The sequence below is a fragment of the Channa argus genome, chromosome 9 (genome assembly GCF_033026475.1).
Source record: "Channa argus isolate prfri chromosome 9, Channa argus male v1.0, whole genome shotgun sequence".
NCBI lineage: Eukaryota > Metazoa > Chordata > Actinopteri > Anabantiformes > Channidae > Channa > Channa argus.
Genome location: NC_090205.1, coordinates 21,249,623 through 21,261,342, shown reverse-complemented (window position 1 = coordinate 21,261,342; position 11,720 = coordinate 21,249,623). Strand labels below are relative to the sequence as shown.

General features: G+C 39.7%; 1 protein-coding gene across 2 annotated transcripts in view; it reads left to right on the top strand.

The window, feature by feature from the left end:
* Positions 1-766: 766 nt before the first annotated feature.
* The window catches only part of LOC137132405 (fibronectin-like), a 34,386-nt gene continuing 23,432 nt past the window's right edge, over positions 767-11,720 (top strand). The window contains exons 1-12 of one of the 2 annotated variants that reach the window (XM_067514761.1): positions 767-1,074; positions 1,859-1,984; positions 2,112-2,246; positions 2,490-2,621; positions 2,809-2,946; positions 3,532-3,690; positions 4,305-4,487; positions 4,605-4,787; positions 5,021-5,197; positions 8,157-8,312; positions 8,623-8,751; positions 9,221-9,364. In XM_067514761.1, coding sequence (XP_067370862.1) covers positions 945-1,074; positions 1,859-1,984; positions 2,112-2,246; positions 2,490-2,621; positions 2,809-2,946; positions 3,532-3,690; positions 4,305-4,487; positions 4,605-4,787; positions 5,021-5,197; positions 8,157-8,312; positions 8,623-8,751; positions 9,221-9,364 — 1,792 coding nt within the window. In that variant the 5' untranslated portion in view covers positions 767-944. The remainder of the gene's footprint in view (positions 1,075-1,858; positions 1,985-2,111; positions 2,247-2,489; positions 2,622-2,808; positions 2,947-3,531; positions 3,691-4,304; positions 4,488-4,604; positions 4,788-5,020; positions 5,198-8,156; positions 8,313-8,622; positions 8,752-9,220; positions 9,365-11,720) is intronic. The other variant, XM_067514760.1, reaches the window with a different exon arrangement.

Here is an 11,720-nt window from a genome sequence, read left to right as displayed (position 1 = left end):
AAAGGCATTCATGTACATTTACACCCTAAACTAAAGGCATAGAGAGCAAGTTGAAAATTGGTGAAGTCGCAGTTTAAAAAATGAAACTGCAGCATGACAACATGTAACAGAAAAATGTTTTAGCAATGAAGACACAGACCCCAAGATGTACGATAAAATGTATGAATTTGTACATGTATGAAGTGAAGGAAACTTGAGGTATAGTGAAAAATCTGATGTATAGACTGAGATTTAGTGACAACTGAACAGGGCCTGTCCCATTCTGCATAAATACATAGTTTCTATAACAAAGCAGTCACAAAATGAATTTAAATCACCCCTTACCACAATTTAGGGAAAAGAGTAGTACACGTGACTAAACAGTGTTCAAATTTGAAGGTTTTAGTGTTTAACAAATTATGAATTTTCTTATTTTTGGATGAAATTTGAAAAGAGAGTTGGAGAGAGATGTGTCTTCCTGAACATTTTGGGCTTTGGCCAAACTCCCCCATTTGGCCAAATGGGGGAATCTATCAAAAATGTCCTTTCAGAGATGTGTTTGCTTCAGCGTTGCTGGTGGCACGGACACAACAGTAGCTTTCTTCAGACAGTTTAACTTATTGGTCTTACCTCATACTTACAATTTACCACCTCAAGCGTGCGTAACCGTCTCTGTTGAAGAAAATGTTGTCTGCCTCGCGCTTTCTGGATTTTGCGTGCGTAGTTCGCCCCTTTGTTGGACCTCCCACCTCCGTCTGGAAGCCCTGGGAGATAAATCACTCCCACACACTGGTGTCCTGCACACTGGGGCCGCCGACTGGAGAGGAGCGGACTAAACGCGGAGCAAGGAGCATAAAAAAAGCAGCTCTGCACTGTATCCGACTTCTCTCCGTCCCCGGTGAAGGTTGCACAGAGAACAGCTGTAACCAGGCTTTGCAGTAGTCGGGTGGCCCGCATTAATCAGTATGTCCAGCGGCACCATAGCCAGGGTGCTGGTTGCGCTCTGTTTTGGGAGCGCGGTGAACTGCATGCCCAAGGAGACGCACAGGAACCGGAGAGCGGTACCTGAGCATCACGTCTCCTCAGTCACTCAGGGTAAGTGTTTTTCTCTCAAGCTATTAGTCGCGGAGGATTCACCGTGGCACCAGAATTCATTTTTCTGGAGGGTAAATTAGGATATATATTTTTTAATTGAGCACTTTGCGATGTCAATTTGTGCATAGAACGCGTCAACGCCGCAAAAATATACTTTAATCACTTGTTTTGGGGTCAGTGGATTAACCTCCACCCTAACAACTTGTCCGAGTTTAACTTTTATCTGTGTATGAAGCTACAATGATCAAAGCATCAGAGAAAAAGAGGGGAAAAAAACGAAACTCTTAGCTGTAATTAGAAAGAAGAGATGATTACAGAATGTGAAGGCGTGAGATGGGAACAAAGAACATTTGCCTGTTGGTGGAGAGAAAGTAAAAGTGGATATTAAAATCCTCTCTGTGCACTGATTTATTGCCTCCTTTGAACTCAAGATATCACACGCAGAATCGGTTTCACAGACATAGGTGAAGTCCTGTCCTGCAATAAAGTATTTAGTCCAATTTATGGTTTGTTTCTTTTGGGGTTAAAAAACAGTTTTTCTACTACACGGATTTCTGGCCAGAGTGGTTTGTAGTTATGACTTTGCATTTGGCTTTTTTGTAGGCAGGTAAAGTATTTGTTACAGTACATGGGTGGGGTATTTTTTATTTATTTTTTTTCACATTTTCTTCTGTGGTATGTGTTTTGCTTTAGAGGCAAAGGAAGGGCTGTTTTTTGGGGACCTCCTGCTTCCTGATTTTAGCTTATGCTGATATCTTTATTTTTTTTCTTCTCCTACTTTTAGACGGTTGTATAGAGAATGACCACTTTTATAGACTGAATGACCAATGGGAACGGCCATATTTTGGAGGGACTTTGATCTGTACCTGCCACGGAACCGATGGAATTAAGTGTAAAAGCAAACCAGAAGGTAAGTTGATTTGCTGTGATCTTATATTGTTTGTCCTCATCCCACACAGGTTGTTTTTTATTCTCTTTCTTATTTAATAAAACACATGCAAAACAGACCTTTTTGATTTGTTTTTCTCTCAAATCAGAGGACAGATGCTATGATAAGTTCAACCAGCAGTCCTACGCTGTGGGAGAAACCTATGAGAGACCCAAGGATGGCATGATCTGGGACTGTACCTGTATCGGATCTGGGAAGGGCAAGATCAGCTGCACTATTGTCAGTAAGTGTGTCTCTCATACCAAGTTACTCCCATTAAGTGGTCTTACACCTGACCGCACACCCGAGCTCATGTGTCTGTCAGGCTGATGCCAATAAACTCTATAGTCTCCAAAGCCTAGTAACATCTGGAGATATACAGCTGTTGCCATTACCTGATTGGTTAGTTAGGTAATAGTGTAAATGTCTGAGAGCGTGATAATCGTCTCTTTCAGATAATAATTTTTTTCCCCTTACATCTACCCAGATCGCTGTCATGAGGGTACTGCATCATACAAGATAGGTGACACCTGGAGGAGACCCCATGAAACAGGAGGCTACATGTTGGAGTGTGTCTGTCTTGGTAACGGCAAGGGAGAGTGGACCTGCAAACCTGTCGGTGAGTCATTTAGACCTGGTGGAGCACTGGCTGATTTTCTTGCTAGTTTACAAGAAAATATAAAATGTTTTATACTTAGTTTACAGACAAACACAAGAGCCAACTGAGTTTATTTTCAATGTAGCTTGTATTAGGGTTTTTATTTGTTAAATACATGAGCAGTTTAGTGAAAATGTGTTTTCTGCAGCTGAACGTTGCTATGACAACTCGATGGGAACGTCCTATGTTGTTGGGGAGACGTGGGAGAAGTCCTACCAGGGGTGGATGGTGGTGGACTGCACCTGTCTGGGGGAGGGAAGTGGACGCATCACATGCACCTCCAGAAGTGAGACACTCTTTGTTTCTCTCTTTGTATCTAATCATCACCTCTCCCAATTGCTTTTTCCTATATCAATATTGTACATTTTTGTCACGTTGTCTTTCTATTTATGTATCATCCATGTGACATGTGTCTAAACACATTTATACTTAATCTTCATCAAAGGTCTTTCACATAAACTCTGGCAGAGATAAACATGAAGTGTAGCTTGTGATTTGTGGGTTGATTTCAACAAGCTGTGGAGGAAATGTTTAGCAGATGTGGTTCCAATAAAAACCATTACTTGCATCCTTAAAGATATTGTCTGATGCAACAAATGATAATGAATGTTACTCTCTGCTGGCTCGACATACTGTGCAAGACATCAGGGTGGGCTTAGACACTTTCATGTTGAGGTCATCAATAAATTGTTGTCATGCATGTTTTCAACAACGTATCAACAAAACTGACAGTACAAACATGAAAACAGCTGGTGCCCAGGAAAATTATTCTCCACGGAATCACAAGTGACTGATTTACCAAAAACAACGCAACGCTACGTGAAAGTTTATGTGTTTTATAATGAATTCCTGTCATTTTCGCCATTCCCAGATCGCTGCAATGACCAGGAAACTCAGACCTCATACCGTATTGGAGATACCTGGACCAAGACAGATAATAACGATAACCTCCTCCAGTGTCTATGCACAGGAAATGGCCGAGGGGAGTGGAAGTGTGAACGACATGCCTCACTTCACACCACTGGACTGGGTGAGAACTGATAAAGTCACTGTGCCCCCCCTTCCCCTCCGAATCTCTCGGTTAGCTGTGGAGAGAAGAACACAGACCACAGACAGATGTTGTGTGGAGTGAGGGATAAAAGTACCTAGTGTCCACAAGTGGTGAAGTGAGAAAGATGTGTCTCGTGACGCTGACCTCATGCAAAAGAAAGACAGAAATGGCAACAGGGAGAGATAAACCATGGGAAAGTTCACTGAAAGAAATGGGATTGAAGTGGTTTAAAGTGATTACGGGGTATGAGACAGAAACATATGCTTGTTGTGACTCAGAGACGGTAACCAATTATAACCATAGTCATATTGTGTGTGTGTGCGTTTTAAATAAATGTGAACTGATGTGATTTCAGATGAGTTACCAACCCATCCAAATGGTTAATATGTAAGAAATGTGTTTTTATCTCATGTCATATAATAATAAGACTTAATTGCCTGTTTTGCACTCAAATAAACTATGTAAATATAAAAGGAATCAGTCATGCTAGTTGAACTCCTAACCAGCACCTAAAAACGTCAAAACACTTAACAGATGGACTTAATAATGTTTACACATTATTGCTGTTTTGAATTCCCCTTTTTGCATTTTAGGGACTGGCTCTCGTGTGACCACTAATATCCAGCCCATCACTTTGCCTGAGCTTCCCCAGGAGGGGCCCTGTCGGACAGACACAGGACTGACATACTTCATTGGGCAACGCTGGATTAAGAATCAAGGAATGAAGAAGATGATCTGTACCTGCCTTGGCAATGGAGTCAGCTGTGAACAGTGGGGTAGGCGATGTTCTTCCATCATTTCGACATCTCAGGAAAGTCATTATGTTCAAACCTGTATGTTGCAATATTTTTAGTGATACTTACATGTTTATGTGTTTTCCTGTCTTTGTCTAGATGGACCAGCTCCGGTTTATGGTGGCAACTCTGGAGGTCAGCCATGTGTGTTCCCTTTTGTCAACAAGGGAAAGACCTACCACTCCTGCACCTCTGATGGAAGAAGTGATGGACAGCTGTGGTGCTCCACCTCTTCTGATTTTGAAACAGACCAGAAATATTCTTTCTGTACAGAGAAAAATGGTGAGCATGATCTTTGTTAGGGACACTGTAATTAAATTAGGATGACAAGCAATAGATAACAGTTTTTATATAAGAAACACTAGATGGAGGAGTACTGAATGAAAATGTTTGTGCTATAATGCAACTGCACTGTATGTAAGTGTGTAATTGTAATTGCTATAAATATATATTGTCACAGAAGAATGGTTTGGTATTGATAGATCAAACTAATACTATGTTTCTCCTTTTAACAGCAATTGTGGTGACACGAGGAGGTAATTCTAATGGTGCTCTGTGCCAGTTCCCCTACATCTACAATGGCCGGAACTACACTGACTGTACTGCTGATGGACGTAGAGATGGCATGAAGTGGTGTGGCACCACAACGAATTATGATGCAGAACATCGATTCGGGTTCTGTCCAATGTCTGGTAAGTGTGTGTGTGTGTGTGTGTGTGTGTGTGTGTGGCTGATGAGGCGAGAGGAATGGTGAGCTGTATGGTAAAAGCTACTGGGATTATATAATCACAATCAGTTACTACTGTTAAAATCTTTTATTTGACAACTACACCACACACCACAACACGAGACATTTATTTACTTTTGTGTTTTCAAAATAGTGCATATTCACAATATACAATTCTAACTTAATTCAGATATATATGTCTAAAATATTGGTGAATATGTTGGCCAACTTTGGATCAGCTCAACACTTTTTTAGACATTGGGTTAGTTAATGTGATTAGCACTGCTAATTACAACCTCCCTCCCCTTCTAAAGTAAAATATACCTCCACCCTGTCTGAATCAAGGAGATAAAATGGCCTTTGTATTATCAGCATTCCTCAACAATGAAAGGATTTGGTGGGTGATGCACAAAAGCCCGTTATCAGGGTGATGTTAAAACAGAGTCAGGCCTGATGGCAGAGACATGATCTCGTTTACAGGTCTTACACCTCTATTTACAGCACTTCCCAATTAACATTGAAGTCACTGTTGCCTTTTCGCAAATGTGTTGTTTTGTTGTATAAGCGTCAATTACTTCTCTGTGGGTAAAAGAAGAGGCTGAAGCCAGGGAAACACCAGGGGGTCACTCACACTACACTAACATCTGCAAAGGAGTAATGTAAAGGGTAAAAGAATAAAGCAAAGTAACAAACAAATCTAGATTTGGGTTAAGCACTAACAAGTGTTGATATCTAAGCATTTTAATCTAAATTAGAAATCCCATAATTGTTTTAGTAAGAAGATATCAACCTAATACAAAATACATCTAATTGTCTTATATAAGGGAATCGAAGCTAGTAAATGCATTTAAATGTCTTGTCCGAAGCTGTGCTTCAATGTTCACTGATTAAACACACACAATCAGGTAGACAGTTAGATGTTAGATTTACACAGATGGACGATCCTTTATAAAGTTTCATTTTGCTATATACAGTAGTTAACACATGCACAAGTAGACAGCTTAAGGAATAACCACCACCAGGAACAACCACTGAGCATTTTTATGATAAACTTAGTGGATACAGAATGGGATAATGGATTCTATTAAGTTTTATGGTTTTTGTTAGTGATTATTTCCTTCAGAATTACTTTATGTAGCGGCTACCATCCTGGGACTTGGCCAACACCCTGTCGTTGACACACCCTCATGATAGTAAACGAGGACAAAAACAGCACTTATGCCCTCTAGCCAGTTGCCTTTGGTAAACTTAGACCAACAGTGTGAGCAGCAGGAGTTGCTTGATTTGTTGGATGTTAATGACTTCAGAAGGATTGTCAAAACAAACATGGTATTTGAGATGTAAATGGTGTGAAGAAGAAGTTTGGGAAGATCGCTGAATATGCTAATCTGCTGTCTGCCATGGATGCTTGGTATTGCAGGGCAGCACCATCCATTATGCTAACTGCACCATGTCATCTACAGGTTTTTTTTCTCTATTTCAGTACCAGCTAAAGCCAAAATTATTAAATATATTCCACTAATTCACCTGTATATTAATATTAAATCTTTTATAAATGTATAAATTATTTTAGTTTCATAGTCTTTTAGTCTCATAGTGTTAGGTACACAGGGGTGGCAGTGGCTCAGTTTGTAGAGTGGCCTGGTAGAAATTATGGAGGGTGGCATCTGCAACTGTTCCAAATCAACATGCGTGGAAAACTAAACTCACAGGAAAGGAAAGGACAAAAAAAAAAGTGTTAGGTAAACACATTGGCCTGGAGGGCATTGTTTTAGTTCCAGGAGCTGTTAGCTGCAAAGTTCAAACAGCAAGTAAAGTTTTAAATGGCCATGGTCAGAGTCATTAAAGTAGGGATTAAATTACCCTTAAAAGGAGCTGTTAGATTTTAAAGAGATACATGCAGATTGTTTACCGGTCATTAAAACAAGGTTGTGTTTAAATGCAGTCAGGCCTTAGATAACCATTTGAATCTGGTCTAAAGGCCTGCCAAGTCCAGAAAACAAACTGAGAGACACCCAACATGCAACCACAATTTGTGAAAACCACTGAACACAAGCCCTGGCACAAGAGAAGTGGTGTACAGAAAAATAAACTATTAATCACAGTGAATATTTTTGGAAAAAAATGTTCAGAAATACAGCAAAATACAAACACTCAAACCACAGGCAGAAAATTTTAGATAAACTTTTTTTCTTTGATGGAATTTTGTTTTTCTATTAAACAGGATAATTTAAACTGGAAATCACATGGTGACCACACACCATTCATATAGATACAGGCGTTCTGTGATGGTTGTGTCCTTTGTGTAATAATTGTAGGGTAGGATCAGTGTTCTCCAAGTGTGATCATTCTGTAGAACATTTTTTCTTGGTGCTGGAATGCACTGTTGTTGTTACTAACCAGATTTGAATGACATTTTCAAATGTGTTTCATGCAGGCTGATGTATCTGTTTATTTATTGTGGAGTAATTTGATTTAAAAAAAAAGCTGTGAATAAGTTCCAGTTTTCCTCAAATGTCTCACCATTTCTGAAAAATGTGACTAGCCTTTAATGAGCTAGTCACAAACAGAAACTATAATAAAATTCCTAGCTCCTGGGGTGAGGGTAAATAAATCCTGGTGTATTAGAGGGGAGCCTGGTGACTCAGTGGTAGGGGTTGGGGTTGGGATGCAGAAGGCCGGCGGCTTGGAACCCACCCCACCAGGTGTGGCCCCGCTGAGACACCATGGCCTACGTGGTTCCAGTCCCGAGCCAAAATGGGAGGGATTTGGCAGGAAGGGAATCAGGTGTAAAAACACATCCAAAATCAAAGTGCGGAACACATTCCGTTGTGGCGACTCTTAAAAGTACAAGCCGAAAGCCATTGATATTTGTATTAGTTCTCTACATGCTTTTCTAACTAGTTTTGTCTTGTGTGGTTTAGCCAATGAAGAAGTGTGTACAACGACTGAAGGGGTGATGTACCGCGTGGGAGATGAATGGGACAAACGGCATGATATTTTAGGTCACATGATGCGGTGTACCTGCGTTGGCAATGGTCGAGGCGAATGGAGCTGCATTGCTTACTCTCAACGTAAAGGTGTGTATACAGTAGCATCAAGATTTGTCTGTGTGTGGCATAACAATTAGAGAGTGATGTGAAGAGGTGAAAGGTCACCTGTCAAATAATCACTCACATGCCAAAACGTCCAACATGAGCCTGCACACCTGCACTTCATGGGGCTTCAGTTGCACCTGCAAGACACATGAACAGACACATACACACACATAAACAATGTTTAGATGAGCAGATGTACAAAAGCAATGAGTTACTTGGGGAAAAAAATAGCTACACTTGTTGTATTTTTTCTCTTTATCTTGCTCTAACTATGTTTTTGTGTCTGCTTCAGATCAATGTATTGTGGACAATCAGACCTATGAGGTGAACCAGACCTTCACCACACGACACGAGGAGGGCTACATGATGAACTGCACCTGCTTTGGACAGGGACGTGGTCGCTGGAAGTGTGATGCCATTGGTGGGTTTACCATAGGATAATCAAACATCATGCAGGCAGCAAAACATTAACTTTATGTAATGCTTCAAATTCTGCTTGTAAACTTGTTTTCTAACCCATTAACCTTTTTTATGACATTCAAAGACTTTTTTTACAGGTTAAAATTTAAGCATAACTTTGGTTATTATCTAAATGAATCATATATTGGAACAATTCTCATAACAGGCACCAAAACTAGTAATAAATTGCCTCTACTTGCAGGTAACTTCTGTCAGTCTGCGACCTGGGTTAGCTTATAGGTCTGTGCTGTAGACACCCTGTCAGAACATGACCAAAGTCATTCTTCAGTGAAATAAAACAACAGCTACAATGTTACTTGGCCTGATAATTATGAATGTTTTTATTACATCTATATATGCATTGATACGGCATCTATACCAGCTCCATAACTTTTTTTGTTGGATGTTTTTCTGGTTGACTCTGCCCTCAGATCAGTGCCAGGAACCCGAAACAAGAGCTTTTTATCAGATTGGAGATTTTTGGGATAAAGTCATCCATGGAGTTATGTACAAGTGCTATTGTCATGGCAATGGTGTAGGAGAGCTCAGCTGCGAGCCCCAGCAGTCATACCCGGGTAAGATGTTAACTTTACATTTAAGGCACAACATGCAACTTAAGAAGCACTAGAATCAAACTTGAAATCCGTCCACTCTGCTTCTCCCCTTTCTTTCTTCTCTGCTATTCTCTTTTTTATTATGGTGACAAATGCAAAGTAGATATATGCAAAAATAGATAGTTAGTTGATGTAAGGATGTATTCAATACCACTGATAGTGAAAGTATTTCATGTAACAAATTATGTTTATGTTAGCTTATGTATGTTATCTTAGCTTTTTCTGCACTGAAAAGTTCAAGTCACGAGGTCCATGACTTTGATGTGAAACAGACAAAGGGGGGGCTTCCTACCCCACATTCAGAGGCTTTGTTCTTGCTAGCATGTGGTACATCCTCTGTGCTGTTGCCACAGCTGTGCAAAACACACACGCCCCAATAACACAAGGACACACACCCATTACTTTTAAACTTGTTGAGCAACAGTTTTTGCCGAATTTTAGTAAAATTAGTTACCTCATAGCTAATGACAAACCATTTGCTCTTATATGTTATAATGGGATAATATCTGAATAACATACATTTCCATTATTTTTCTGGATTTATAGTAAAAATCTGTTGGTCATGGATGACGAGTGTTAGTGGCATACATTTTCTATATTGAAAACATAAAACAACATTTTAACATCTCGCACAGTATGGTTTAGCTGCAAGTGGTTTGATAAATGTGATGTTTTGAAGTGAAATGGAGCTTCAGGTTGAACATTTACAAAAAACATTTTGAACTGCCTGTTTGCTCAGTGCCTGAAGCAGGTTGATGGGAGATACAAAATGTAGGGCACTATTCTGACTTAAGTGGCTGTAATAGCAACCAGCTGTGAACTTGCTCAGTGTGTGTGTGTGTGTGTGTGTGTGTGTTTGTGTGTGTGCTTAGGCATACAAAATACAGCATGGTAAGATTTAAGAGAAGCAAGATTCAGATCCAAGCTAAAAGTCAGTTGGCTTACTGGGTAACAAACACCATAAACAGTCAAAATGGAAAATCTGAGTAAAGGTTTTCACAATGCTGATCAGCTCCACTGAAAAGTTTTCCTTGCTGTTGTCTGTGTTTATTTTTACTTGTGTGGGGTGTAATTTGGGGTATTTCTCATTGTTAGGATGTCTGTCTATATTTCTTGCCTTTACTGTGGTCTTTAACCTTTGTGCATCAGTTTCTAGCAAGGATGAATGTTGTGTCTCTGTTTGCAAAAGAAAGCTGAACAGGTAGATCTATGTATAATGCTTGGAGAGAGTGTGTCTGTCTGTGTGTATACATATATTTACTAGTGTGTGTCCCCTTTATGCACACCCCACATCTAATTCTATATAGCCCTCACTCTTGCCAGAGGCCTGTGGGTCTGTAATAGGCAGTAATTGGTCCCAGATTGTTTTTGAGGTTTGCGTATCTGCTGGCAGCTTCTGGTTAACCGATCCACTTGCTCAGAAACTTTGATTACAGGTCAGCTATTCAGAAAAGTGGTCAAAAAACCTCAGTTCTTTATAGAAGCTACCAGTTTCTATCAGCACAACTTATGTCAGAAGTCTGCTCGCCACATGAATTCTGTTTGCATTAAAGCTGATTTGATACTGTTTTGTTTCCGAAAACCAGTACAGAGACTACAATTATGAGTTTGTGTAACTTTATTTTCTCTTTACTATCTACTAACCTACTAAACATTATTTATTCAGATGTGGTATGACACATTATTCATGCTTGAACTCTTGGCAGCTATGGGACCTTCATTGATTGGTCCAGTCGGTTGGTGAATATTTTAGCAGGATATAGCGAGAGCTCGGGGAGTATCATTTAGCAATGAATCCGACATATGTTTGTAACAGGAGGCATGACAGTATTACTGTGGTCTTTTTATGGTTAACATGACAACAGCTTATTTTGTGTTTTAGATAAAAAAAACAACTTATGTTTCCCATTGTCTCTCATTTTGATGAGGAAATGTGTTAATCCTCTCAGGTTAGAGTTAAGGTATTTAAAAGTCAGCCAGACAATCATGAGAGAAATAATATAGGGGGCATTTTCTTTGTAATATTATTTATAGATAGTTTTTTAAAATCTTCTTTTCCCTTTACAGAGTGCCCACTGACTGCTGCTCCACTAACTGCAACCTAAGCTGCAAAATAATAAATACAACAGTGAAGATTAGCAAACATGATGAAATAGAGATGGTTATAGAGTAGAGTAAATAGGGTTGTTGAAAAGTCTGCTGGAATCTCACAAGGACTTGCAATTTTTGGTCACTCTTTCTCTGTTCGCCCTATTGAGAAAATATACTGCTGCAAGCTCACTGATACTCACTAAATGTTACGTAAAGTGTTTTGAAA